The sequence below is a fragment of the Orcinus orca genome, chromosome 16 (genome assembly GCF_937001465.1).
Source record: "Orcinus orca chromosome 16, mOrcOrc1.1, whole genome shotgun sequence".
NCBI lineage: Eukaryota > Metazoa > Chordata > Mammalia > Artiodactyla > Delphinidae > Orcinus > Orcinus orca.
Genome location: NC_064574.1, coordinates 64,686,634 through 64,700,555, shown reverse-complemented (window position 1 = coordinate 64,700,555; position 13,922 = coordinate 64,686,634). Strand labels below are relative to the sequence as shown.

The window sequence follows — 13,922 nt, the reverse complement described above, 5'->3', positions numbered from 1 at the left end:
TTCTCAGCGTGGCTACGTCATCTTGGATACAGGAGTTCCCAGCTTTCTGATCTGTTTTTTTCTCTGCCATTTAAAAATTATTGTGGTAAAATACATATAACATGAAATTTACCATCTTAGTCACTTTTAAGTGTACGATTCAGTGGCGTTAAGTACATGCTCAGTGTTGTGCCACCATTGCCACTGTTTGGTTCCAGAATTTGCTCATTATCCCAAACAGAAACTGTGCCCATTTGTAGGTTTGCTGTGAAGAAAGGCAGCTTCTCTGCACCCCAGCCCTGTTCCAAGGGGCCCGCCTGCCCTGAGCCCTCCTCTTCCCATCCTCTCTCCTACCCTCTTCCCTGCAGGTGTGTTTTTATGCGGCTGGCCACCATCTGTGTGTTGGTGTTCACTCTGGACTCCAAGATTACATCCTGCGATAACTACCCGTGTGAGCTCTGTGGCTACAACCAGAAACTCTACCCGGTGAGGCTGCAGGGATGGGCATCCTGCTCGGTGGGTCATTTGGGGGTGGTAGCATTAGGGTCGAGAGAACAGCCCGTGAAGCCAAGGGTTTGAATCCCAGTCGATCCTCATTCTTGCTGTGTAGCAGAGTCTGGCACGCCAGGCGCTTCTAATTCTAAGGGCTGGAAAACCAAAGTCTGTGCTGGAGCTCAGAGGAGCATCCGCTGATGCCTTCCAGAGGCAGCAGGATCGGGGGCTGGAAATGGCATTGGGAGAACCTGGCTTTTTCTGCTCCAAGTCAGGCTCGTTTCTCTCTGGGTTTCAGTGCTGGGAGACCCAAGTTGGGCAGGAAATGTACAAGCTGATGATCTTTGACCTCATCATCATCTTGGCTGTGACCCTTTTTGTGGATTTTCCTAGAAAGTAAGTGTGAGGGGTCCCCCTCTTATCTCCCCCTACCCCCTCACCCTTTCCCTCATCCCCACCACAGGTTCCCATCACAGCTGCTCTTCACTAAGTGCTGGATGGTTCCGCATCCTGGGAACCACTGACAGCCATTGGTGACTTTGAAAAAGCTCCAGGCCATCACCTCCCCCTGGTCCATGATGTGCCCCATGGAAAGGCAGCACGAAGCAGAAACGGTGCTGCTTTCTGCGGGGCTGCCGCGGGGTGACGTCCTGCCAGCCCCTCCAGGCTGCAGTGGACGCCACATTTCCTAGTCTGGGTTCAAGACCCAGCACTGCCGCTTCCTAGTCATGTGACTGAGGGCAAGTTATTTAAGCTCTGTGCCTGTTTTCCTACCTGTGAAATGGGAATAGTAGCAGTGCCCACCTCATAGCACTGTTGTGAGGATTAAATGACAAAATGCAGATAAAAGTACTAAGAACACTCCACGCCACAGAACTCAACAAAACATTAACTATCACCATCAGGATTGTCATTACTATGCTGTCATTAATAAAACAAATTATTCTCAGCATCTCCTTGAGCCTTAAGTGAAACCCTGTTCACTTAGTCACTTTTATACCCACATGTACAAATTCTCCTGGTATATGCCAGAAGTCCAGTAAGCCCTTAAAAGTCAACATTAAAAAAGAAACCGTCCTTTTAAAAAATTACACAAATATGATGTGAATATGTGCCTATTAAAGTTTTTTTAATATGTAAACTTAAATAAATACAGAAATCCAGAGAATAGTGAGAATTGTCTTTTGTTACCTTACCCCTACTTCCCAATCCCACCCCACGCCACGGAGGTGACCATTGTTCACACTTTGGGGTAGATCCAGCAGTTCTTAAAACTAAAGACACACATTTGTATAAATACATGTGGAAGTAAACACACAGTCTTGCTGGAAGTGTTCTTTTTTACCCCACAGATGGGATCGTGGTACATCCACATGGGTCCGCAGCTTGCTTTTTCTCCCCCATACAAACAAACTACCATGAACAACTTTCCCTGTCAAGGCACGTGGATTTTCCTCTCTCGCTTTAAGGACTGTATGTTATTCCACTGTACCCATGGCTTCTGATTTGTCGATGCAGCCCCTACTGATGGGCATTTAGGTTGTTTCCAGTAGTTTTGCTAATATGTGGTCATGCTACAGTGAACAGCTATGTGTGTTTATCTCAGGCCCCTGGTCCTAGGGTTTTTGTAGAGAGCTTCTAGGATTCCAGGGAGTAGCGTGCAGGGTGGTAGGTCCCCATAAGCCACGTTCTGTGTGGTTGCACAGTAGCGCAATACTTTTTGGGTTGAGTGGCAAACTAGAGCACAGAGACTGCCCGTGTCATTTACTGTCAACTGCAACGCAGTGAAGTAGGCTGCGTTATAATGCCCTCACATTCCAGATGAGAAAAATGAGCCTTATCTAACGTTGTTTGGCCGATAAGCTGCAGATCTGAGACTTGGACCCTGGTGTTAATGATTCCAGAGTTCACTGCATTCTGCATCTTCTAGACACATGACTCACCAGTTTCCATAAGAAGTATGTGTGGAAACAGCCCTAATTTTGTGGATGTGGTTCTGTGGCCTTGGCAGACACTGTAGTCCAGGTGATAAATGGTCCTGTTTGTTTCCAGGATCCTGGTGACCTACTGTTCCTCTTGGAAGCTGTTTCAGTGCTGGGGACAGCAGGAGTTTGCTATCCCTGATAATGTTCTAGGGATTGTTTATGGGCAAACCATTTGCTGGATTGGAGCCTTCTTCTCACCCCTTCTTCCTGCAGTTGCAACCTTGAAGTTCATTATCATCTTTTACGTGAAAGAGGTAAGGAGAGGTGGGGTTGAGGGGTCAGTAACTGAGACCATCCTTGACCTTGCAAGACATTCGGCACACATGCTTGGAGCCCACCCACATCCCATTAGATGTATCAAAATTGCATCCCTTATTTGATACATATTTTTATTCTGGAAAAAAGACTTTGAATGGATTTTCGCATTTTTGTCATTTTGAGAGTTTTGTTAAGAACGATTTTGCTCCTGTGATTTTAAAAAATGTTTTTTGTATGTAACTAAGAGTTGCGTTGCAGTTGATCAATCAGTTGACAGTGGTTCATTCTGGTGATGTTTAACAAAAGGTTTATTAACTAAAGTTTTGTAGTTTTCTGTTTGGATTTTGGAGCTGGTGCATTTATTTTCAGTTCTCAATTATTTGTGTAGCTCCTCAAACGGCTCACAGGCCCTAGGCATTGTACCTGAACTAAGTGCTTAATGGGTGAAGTAGCTCTATAGAGGACTAACTTATCTGGGCTTATTAACCAAGCTTTTTCTTTATTGTAGAGGCAATATATGTTCACTATTAAACATTTAAACAATACAGATATGTATTCCATCCCTTCTTCCAGAGGTAGCCTCTGTTAATAACCCCTGACATTATTGATCACCTATTATGCCAAGCCCTGAGGATTCATAAATGGAAGTAATAATAGTAGTAATAACAATAACAACGATACACCCTTTGAAGTAGGCACTGCTAGTAACCATATTTTATAAATTAGGCAGCTGAAGTTTAGAGAGGTTAAGTAACTGGTCCAAGCTCACACAGCTTATAAATGACTCCTGGGATTTGAACCCAGGTTTACCTCACTCCAGAGCCTAAGCTCTTAATCCAGTAGGCAGGGCCTTGAATTGGGTCATACTTTCTACCTGGGTGTTTTGGCCTTTGAAGACTGTTCTGATGCTTTCATTTGGAAACTTAAATTGGCTGAAGTCACCAAGGGAGAGACGGATGCGAGAAAGCTCAGAGGAGCTTGTTCTTCTTCCAGAAAATATGTTAGGCAGTGGTTTCCTAGCGTGTAGCCCAGTAAAGACAGCGTAGGGGTAATGGAATGGGTCACAGGTACTGGGCTGAGTTCTGACACCCCAGTCTGACTGGCCACCTGCCCCCAGACACCCTAACAGGACACCCAGTGTCCCTGGTGCTCGGTGCCCTCAGCTCACAAGATGTTCCAGCTGCTGCAGTCACAGGAACTTGATGCCCCTTCCCGAGGCTGTAGCTTTCTAGAATGTTAAGGAGGAATTGGATGCCTGTTACTGTACCCCTCTCCCCGTCCCCACCTGATTTCTCCTTCAAGTCTTTTGTCCCTCAATGGAAATATTTATTTTTAATATATAGGAAAAATACATATGCTTGTAAAATTCAAGCAAATATCTCCTGTTTTGGTGTGTATATATTTAGTACCTGTTTAAACCCCTGTAGAGAATAAATACTTTTCGAATTCTTTCAAATCATCACGTTGTACGCTCTTAGGTAGCTTACCATTTTATTTGTCAATTATACCTCAGTAAAGCTAAAAAAAGAAAGAAATTTACAGTAAAATGTTTAAAAAATACTAAAAAAAAAACTTAAACAAGATCATACAGTACAGAGTTTTGGAATCTACCCTTTTCATTTCACAGTGCCGTGTAGGATATAAAGCTTTTCTAAGGGCTATGTGATTTTCCATTGTGTAGATGCACTTTAACCTTTAAGGAACCCCTTGGGTAGCTACTTAGGTTGCTTTCAGTTATTCCCTGTTATTAACAATTGTAGCAGTAAATATCCATATACTTATTTTTTGACCCATTTTTAAAATTTTGGTCTATACCGCTGACTACTCTAGAAAGATTGTACCGATTTACATCCTATAATACATGACTGTGCTCATTTATCCTCAAGGAAGCTGTGCTCTTAATTTTTCCTCTTTCTTCCTCTCCCCTTAGATAAGTCTTCTTTACACCTGCAGACCCTCTCCGAGGCAGTTCAGAGCATCTAATTCTAATTTCTTCTTCCTGTTGGTGTTACTGATTGGGCTGTGCTTGGCAATAATACCTCTGACAATCAGCATTGCACGGTAAATATGACTTTGTCTTCTAGAACATTCCCTCCTTGACATGTCCGTCTTTTATGGTAAAGGCTTCATTGCATTCTTTATTGGCTTTCCTCATAGTGCTCCACCCGCAGAGGTCAGTAAGTCACTCCTGGCTCAGCCAGGCCCACCTTTGTTTCGGAATATCTTGGGTCACTTCTGAACTTGGGCTTGCAGGGTTCTCACTGTGTTTGAGAGTGTCGGTTGGCTCTATTCTGCCCAGATCCCTTTTCCTAGTATCTCTCTTCTAGTCCCCTTTGGGATTGTTTCTTTGTTTCTGATTATGAAGTTAATACATGGTCACTGAGAAGACTTGGAGTGTCTTCTATTGCCAAGCACTGTGCTAGCTGCTAGGGGTATAAAGACAATTCAGACATGGCACAAGGAATGTAGTGTCTAGTGTGGAATTTGGAAAAAGCAGAAATGCTCAGTCCTGAGGATGGGAAGTTGAGGGTTCAAATCCCAGTGATACCACCCCCTAGTGTTCTAACCATTTATACCAGAGGCTGGAAAGAGAGTAAATGATTTAGGTTTTCTGGGCCATATGGTTTCTATAGCAACTATTCAGCTCAACTGTTTACATATCATCTATGTTGCAGCCATAGATGATATATAAACTAACAGGCATGACAGTGTTCCAGTAAAACTTCATTTATAAAAATTAGGCTTGGGACTTCCCTGGTGGTGCAGTGGGTAAGACTCTGCGCGCCCAATGCAGGGGGCCCAGGTGCAATCCCTGGTCAGGGAACTAGATCCCACATGCATGCCTCAGCTAAGGAGCCCACGTGTGGCAACAAAGACCAGGTGCAACTAAATAAATATGAAAAAAAAAACAAAAATAGGCTGTGGGCCAGATTTGGCCTGTGGGCTATAGTTTGCCAACCCTTGACTTACAGTCTCATGGAATTCCATTTCTTCATCTTTATTTTATTTTATCTTATTTTTTTCCATTTCTTAATCTTTAAATGAAAAGTCTAGAACTTTGAATTCCTCTCTCAGGTTTTATTATTTTTTAAACTAAATTGAGTCTATATATTTTTATTGTAATAGTGGTATGTTACATATATTGAAAAATTCAAGCAGTACAGAAAAGGGTATAAATTAAAGAGAAAATACTGCTCCCCATTCCCACCTCTTAGTCCTACTCTAAGAGGTGACCACTGTTAACATTTTATGAACCCTTCCAGAAAGTTATTATGAAAAATGTATCTTTAATGCATCTGGAATAATACTGTTTGGCAGCTTAATTCTTTTTTTCAGTTTATATTGTGCCCTTTTCCAGGCCAGCACATAGAGAGCTCTCATTCTTTTAAAGTAATTTTTAGCTTTGATTTTTTTAATAAGAAATACATTCACATGGAACAGAACTCAAAAAGTATAAAAGAGGGCTTCCCTGGTGGCGCAGTGGTTGAGAGTCCGCCTGCCGATGCAGGGGACGCGGGTTCGTGACCCGGTCCAGGAAGATCCCACATGCCGCGGAGCGGCTGGGCCCGTGAACCATGGCCGCTGAGCCTGCGCGTCCGGAGCCTGTGCTCCGCAACAGGAGAGACCACAGCAGTGAGAGGCCCGCGTACCAAAAAAAAAAAAAAAGAAAAGTATAAAAGAGTATATGGCGGGAGTTCATTCTCCAATTCTATTTCCTAACTACTTAGTTTCTGTCTAAGACAGTCATATCTGTATGTGTTTGTCTCTCTCTCAGTGGTTCTTTATTCTATTGTATGAATGGATCATAAATTGTGCATCCATTTCCTTAAACAACATTTAGGTTGTTTCCAGGAATCTATTTTTATCCCTAAAATAGAGCTGCAGTGGAAAATTTCCTACACAGAACTTTATGATAAGAATGTAGGCAATTCCTGTAAGCCTTAATTTAATTTTTTCCATTGTAATTTTATTTTTCCCTGCTTTTTATTTTGAAAAATTTTAATCTATAGAAAAGTTGAAAAAAGCAACAATGAAAATTTATATACCCTTTACCTGGCTGTCCCAGCTGTTAACATTCTGCTACGTTTGTTTTCTCTCTGTATATACATACGTTTTTTGTGTGTGTGATGATGAACCATTTGAAATTAAGCTGTAGGCATCATGACATTTCATTCCTAAATACTTGAACATGCAGTTCCTAAAAATAAGGACATTCTCCCTTCTGTATATCCACAATAACATTATCACACCTAAGAAAATTAATGCCAATATCATATTCCTGCCATTTTCAAATTTCTCCAGTCCCAAGATAGTCTTTTATAGCTTTATTTTTTAAATGAAGATCTTTCAAGTTTTGCTCATTACTTTCGGTTGCGATGTCTCCTTAGTCTTTGATTCTTCAGTTTCCTCACCACTAAATTAAGAGACTGAAGGGCAGACTCCCCACATTCTGGAGTTGTCTGATTGCTTTCTCACAGTGTCATTTAACTTGACCTTCTTCTTCTTTTTTAAATTTCTGGTGCTCAATTTATTGTTGTTCTAAAAGATCACCAGAGTAGCTATCTTCAAGTAACAGGTTCTTTTTTCTTTTTGAAGTATAGTTGATTTACAATGTTGTGTTAGTTTCAGGTGTACAGCAAAGTGATTCAGCCGTATATATATGGCTTTTTCTTTTTCACATTCTTTTCCCTTTCAGGTTATTACAAAATATTGAGTATAGTTCCCTGTGCTATACAGTAGGTCTTTGTTGGTTATCTGTTTTACATATAGTAGTGTGTATCCCAAACTCCTAATTTATCCCTACCCCCCGGCCTTCGCCTTTGGTAACCATAAGTTAGTTTTCTATGTCTGTGGGTCTATTTCTGTATTGTAAATAAGTTCATTTGTATCTTTTTTTTAGATTCCACATATAAGCAATATCATATGATATTTGTCTTTCTCTGTCTGGCTTACTTCACTTAGTATGATAATCTCTAGGTCCATCCATGTTGCTGCAAATCGCATTATTTCATTCTTTTTTATGGCTGAGTAATATTTCAGTGTGTGTGTGTGTGTGTGTGTGTGTGTGTGTGTGCGCTTCCTATCCATTCATCTGTTGATGTATACTTAGATTGCTTCCACGTCCTGGCTACTGTAAATAGTACTGCTATGAACATGGGTGTGCATGTATCTTTTTGAATTAGAGTTTGCTCCAGGTATATGCCCAGGAGTGGGATTGCAGGATCATATGGTAACTCTTATTTTTAAGCTTGACCTTCTGTCCTGAATTTCCTATAAACTGGAAGTCAGGTCTAGAGACTTGATGAGATTTCAGGGTAAGCATTTTTGACCAGAATATTCCAGAAGGCCCATGAGGTCAGGCAGATCCTCGTGGGTCACTGTTAACAAAGCTTTGTGGGTACGCAGAGGAGGGATGCTCAGCCTGTGCTGCAGGCCTGGCCCTGAGCCCCGTGCTCTGTGTCCTGGTAGCATCCCTTCCTCCAAAGCCTGTGGGCCCTTCACCAACTTCAACACCACCTGGGAGGTGGTCCCCAAGATGGTGAGCACCTTCCCCAGCTCGCTGCAGTCTCTGGTCCATGGCATCACGTCGGAAGCCTTCGCAGTGCCTTTCTTCATGATCCTCTGGTGAGTGAGAACCACCTGGATTCTGCAGGTATTTTCCACTGTGGCTGGTGGGCTCCTCTCCGCTGGAAAATGGAGCTCACCCGCACCTCTTGATATGGTACCAAACCTCTCTGAGCCGCACTTTTCCATCTCTAAGATGTCAAAATAATACCAGTAGTAATTCTTTCAGAGGGTCACTGAGCAGGTTCAGGGAGATCCCACTTGTAATTAGCCAGAAGCCTGAGTTATAAAATATAACCCAATAAATGTTGCCTGTTATTATATTACTGATTATTCACAAAATTAGTTGCTCTTTGGAAAAGGAACTGATAACTGGGCTGAGAGAAGAGCACCAGACTAGAAGCATGCACTTGAACCCTGGCTCTACCACTTACAAGCTGTGTGGCCTCAGGTCATCACATACCCTCTCTGAGCCTCGATTTCCTCACCTGGAAAATGGGAATAAGAATGGCACATACCTCGTAGGGCTGTGAGAAGAAGGACACATGGTGAAGTGCTTAGCAGAGGACCTGGCCTTTAGTGAAGGCTCGATAAATGACAAGTGTTGGGTGCAGGGGCGACGAGGGTTTTTGTGCAGTGATTCACTTTGAGTGTAATTCTAATCACAAATATCTGTTGAGGACTTACTTTGTACTAGGCATTGTTCTAATTATAGCCCATTCTCATTATTCATAAATTCCGTAATTTTTTTCTGTATTGCAAATGTGCTTACTAGCTAAAATATTTTTGTAACCCCAAAATCAGTACTAATGGTGTTGTTTTTGGTGATTATTTGTAGACATGCATAGAGTAGTAAAAATTTGAGTTGCCTGATGCACAACGTCTCAGTGCCTTTGGGCTGCTATAGTGAAATATCATAGACTGGGTGGCTAAACAACAGAAATTTATTTCTTACGGTTCTGGAGGCTGGAAGTCCAAGATCAAAGTGCCAGCATGGTCGGATGAAGATCCTCTTCCTGCTTACAGACTTCTTGTATTCTCATGTGGCAGAAGGGACTAGGGTGCTCTCTGGAGTCGCTTTTATAAGGGCACTAATCCCATTTGTGAGGGCTCCTCATGACCTAATCACCTCCCAAAGGGCCCACGTTCTAATATCATCACCTTGGGATTAGGATTTTGCAACATATGAATTTGAGGGGGACACAAATATTCAAACCATAGCTCAGACTGTAACTTAAGTGTCCTTTTTGTGATCCATTTAGTGTGATGTTTCTTGCATTTTGTGCTTTTGGTTGGTGATTTCACTGTTCACGCATAGAGCTGAAGTGCTGTCTAGGGTTCCTAAGTGCAAGAAGGCTGGGATGGGTTTTATGAAGAAAATATGTGTGTTAGATAAGCTTCATTCAGGCACGTGTCATGGTGCTGTTGGCTGTGAGTTCAGTGATATTAAATAAGGTGTCTTGAAACAGAAACAGGGTTATGTATTAATAACCTTCTCTCTCAAGAAACATAAAACACAGTATTGATCAGTTGACAAAAATGTTGTGACCAGGGGCATAAAGGAACCTATTCTGTATTTCCCCCCGGGGCACTGGTTCAGTGTTCCTGGAGACTATAGAACAGAAGAGAAGTACCACAAATCACTGGAATTGATTGTAGCTTACATGTATTAACTCATGCAATCATCACAGTTATCCTACGATATAGATATTATTAGAGGAAAACCCCACCATAATGCAAGAAAGGGGTTAAAGAATTCATTTGTTAAAGGCAGGATACCTTTGATATTCATAAAATGATGGGGGGTTGCAGCCAGTTAGCCTGGAATTGCAAGGATCCCAGAGTCCAGCGGTTCCATCCTAATCGATTCACCCCAGCTGTGGTTTGGCTGGCACCATCTGGTGGTGGTTACCTGATCTGGCTTCCACATCTTTGGGGGTCATTCTTGTCCTTGGCCATGAGGACTTCCAGAAGAGAAGACTGACATCACTGTTTCCCGTGGCCCTCAGCCCTCTCTGGGGAGACTGGACAGGCAGCCACCTCCCCTGCACAGAAAACAGGAACCAGTTGCCAGTCGCTTTTATTCAAAATTGTATTATCTTAGGCTTGTTATCACTGGATTTTCCTCTATTATCCCCATTTTATAGATGAAGAAACTGAGGCCAGGGAGGTTCCACAGTGATCATCCACAGCCAGTTCTTCCTGTGCTGAGCTGGCCTTCTGGCCCGTCTCCTCCTCTCTCCCCTCTCATGTGTGTGCCAGGGGAGCCTCAGCAGCGTTTAATATTAACTCTAGAAAGCAAGGCAGGAATCAGTCTCTGCTGCCACTGCCCAATAAAACCCCTCTGGCTGTTTCATTTTTTCTTTTCTTTTCTTTTTGTTCGAGTATAGTTGGTTTACAATGTTGTGCTAGTTTCAGATGTATACCTCTGGCTGTTTCTGATGCCCTCTGCTTGGGAGACGTGAGGGTTTTCTTTCTTTTTTTCTAACAAAAGTAAAACTGTTCCAGGCGAAGTGTGTCGGGTTGTTTTCCAGCGGCCTTCAGATGGTACAGACTCCCTAGTGACCTCTCGCCTTTTGTTGCAGTCTCGTCATGTTCTACTTCATCGCCCTAGCAGGAGCGCACAAGCGGGTGGTTGTCCAGCTCCGAGAGCAGCTGTCCCTGGTAAGGAAGCACCGGTCCCAGGGGCAAGGCTGGGACATTTACCCAGGACGCTGAAAGGAATGGGGAGCTCTTCCCAGGGAGAGGGTGGGATTTCCCATCACCACTCCCCCAGAACCCTGCCTTCAGGCTCGGCCTCCTCCAGCCCCATGCGTTCCCTGACTCATCCATTCCCTCAACGTTTGTATCCTCATACTGTGCTGGGATACAGAGGTGAAGAAGAGAGACAAGGCTGCTTAGTAGTTAAAGAAAAGAGATAAATTCCAATTGCGATAACTGGTATGACGATGATACAGAGAGGTAGTTAGAGTGGCGGGTGGACCGTCTGCTGCTGAGATGGTGGCCACGGAAGGCCTCTTTGGAGGCGGCGATGGTGGAGCTGAGACTCGAATGATGAGAGGAGCCAATTATGGGAGGTCTTGGGCATGAGAGTAACAGGCAGAGGGTGCATTGAGGAGTGAGCTGGGCACTGCTGGGCCCAGGGGGAAGGGCGGTGTGGCTGGAGGGTGCAGGATGATGGGGAGAGGCAAGGCGATGCTAGAGTCACAGCATAGCTGGGGTCACAGCATCACCTGAGGGCTCTGGTGGGAAGTTTGGGTTTAATTCTGAGTGTGATGGGAAACCATTGGAGGGTGGTAAGTAAAAGTCTGATGTTCATTTTTAAAGGAACATTTTTACAAGGCCGCTTTGTGGACCAGGGGCTGGGGAGGGAGGAAGAGTGAAAGAGGCAATTTGGAGGTCATTGCCATGGTCCAGTGGTTATTACCTACCAAGTCTGATAGGTAATTTCTTAGGTCGAAATAATGATATTTGTTTCCAAATATATTGAATGTGCTCTTGAACCTGTCTGTGTTTTTAGGAAAGTCGTGACAAGCGTTATCTAATCCAGAAACTAACAGAAGCCCAGAGGGATATGAGGAGCCGGCTAGACTGACGGGGAGATGCTGCAGTGTGCGGTTTACAGGCTGGCCTGGTGACCTGCCAGCCTACACCATCTACCTGAGATTTTAGCAGAAATTTTTAAATATATTTTTCTGGAATTTGGGCCTTTCCTGCCAGTGGCTCCATACGTGCAGCTCCAGCGCCTGTGTTTACATAACCCAGCCCCTGTTTAATGCTTTAGGGACTTAGAAAAGTAGGTTTGCCTGAGGCCCAGCAGCTCAGGCTCAACCAAAACGCTGAAGCCATTGAAGGTTTTCAACCAAAATTGCAGAGAGACCATTTATAGTTCTACAAGCTTATTTGTATTGTCCTTTAAAGTTAACTGTAGAGGTCATCTATCCATGAGCCTGGGTTAGTTCTTTGGAGCCAGGTTCTGGGGGTTTGGGCTGAGAAGTGTTCCTTAAGAAGTAGTGACTCTCTAGGATGCTTCTGTAGACTTAGAATGGAGACTCGATTTTTTTGAAATGGAGAAACCCTTGAATTGTGATGTTTGGACCAGATGGTGGGAGCATGAAGAGGATGGTTATGTAATTTCAGCTACATGAGAATATGTAATATGAGAATAATATTCTAGGAGAGAAAAGCCCTTCCTGCTGTGCGAATGAACAAGGCCCCGAGTGCCCTGCATTGAGCCCTATGAGGAGGGGAACAGCGGCAGGATGGCAGCCTGGATTTCGTAGCTTCCTGGGCATTTTGCCACAGCTTTGTTACTCAGGGCAAACTGCCTTTAAGGGCCTGGATATCCACAAAACTTCCGTCCCTCTAGTCCTGGGTTTGGGGACTTGGCAGAGTGCCATCCATATGGAGAGGCAAAGTTTGTCTCTCAGTCTTCCAAAAGCCGTTTCCCTTCCTGCACTGAGGTCTCTCAATCACACTTCATGGTTCGGAGCCAGGCTGGAAAGGACCGTTGAGTCTTTGAGTGTTTCGGCATGTGGGTTGCAGCATCAGGCCAGCCTGTGCCGGTGGACAAAACTAGACTGAATGCTGGCGTCTTAAATGTACGTATTCATATTTGTAAGGGCTGTTGTTTCTCTTGTGCTTAAAATTTTTAATTTTATTTTACAAAACATGCAGAGTATCTCTTCAGATTTCCGTTACCATAAAAACCGTCTGCGATAAATACCTCATCACTGAAACTGATAGCTTTAAACCTTTTAATATAAGCCTAGATTATGGTTTTTTTTTTTTTTTTTTTAGATTATGGTTTAATGTAAGCAGTTTTCATTCTAATACCTTCAGAATCTTTTTCAAAGTACTGTAGTTTTGTGACGACCGTGTGTACCTTCCTTCTATGGTTTTCCTTCCTTTCACTGGCTCTAAACCTTTCCTGGGGGTAGCCTGGAATTTAAAGGTGGGTGCAGGTTTTAGAAAGCTACTGCTGTGAAGTATATTTCCCCCCCTCCCCCCATTACTCAAAAATGATTGACTCCTTGCTCTGAGAAGCAAAACAAGCTCACCATAGTTAACATACTTCTGTGTACTTGTCCCTTTGCCAAAGTTTTTTTTTTTCTGCTCTTCTACAGGTAGTATTAACACGGGATATTTTTATACCTATAAAACTGATGAGGTTTTCTTTTCTTATCTTGTTAAGGTTTATGAATTTTTAAGTCTAATAACTAGTATCATGGAATTTTGAGCAAACGGAAGTTCATTCCATCCTCACTTTTAAAAAATTCTAAATTGTTGGCATTTTTGCCTAGAGAATTTATATGTATAACATTCTTGCCTTCACCATGCTTCTGAAAACAGTCAAGTTTTCTGTGGTGTGTGTGTGTGTGTGTGTGTGTGTGTGTGTGTGTGTGTGTGTGTGTGAGATGGAAGCTCTGTTTTCTTTCCCTATTATTATACTGAAATATGCTAATATATTCATTTTAGTTAAATGCTGCTCATTTGCATACTTCTTACTTGAATGTTTTTATATATTTTGATAACTTTAATAACTGCAGATGACGTCTGTATAATTGTTAAAGTGCAGCTCTCGCTAACAAATGTGCATTACAACTACTGATTAAACTATGTCTTGAAGGTTTTAAAATGTGA

The 13,922-nt window shown here is 42.9% G+C and overlaps 1 protein-coding gene across 3 annotated transcripts in view; it reads left to right on the top strand.

Moving 5' to 3' along the window:
• The window catches only part of TMC7 (transmembrane channel like 7), a 50,611-nt gene extending 36,689 nt beyond the window's left edge, over positions 1-13,922 (top strand). For all 3 annotated transcript variants that reach the window (XM_033416435.2, XM_004285736.3, XM_033416436.1), the window contains 7 exons: positions 348-465; positions 770-867; positions 2,524-2,710; positions 4,645-4,775; positions 8,184-8,339; positions 10,865-10,943; positions 11,800-13,922. In XM_033416435.2, coding sequence (XP_033272326.1) covers positions 348-465; positions 770-867; positions 2,524-2,710; positions 4,645-4,775; positions 8,184-8,339; positions 10,865-10,943; positions 11,800-11,874 — 844 coding nt within the window. In that variant the 3' untranslated portion in view covers positions 11,875-13,922. The remainder of the gene's footprint in view (positions 1-347; positions 466-769; positions 868-2,523; positions 2,711-4,644; positions 4,776-8,183; positions 8,340-10,864; positions 10,944-11,799) is intronic.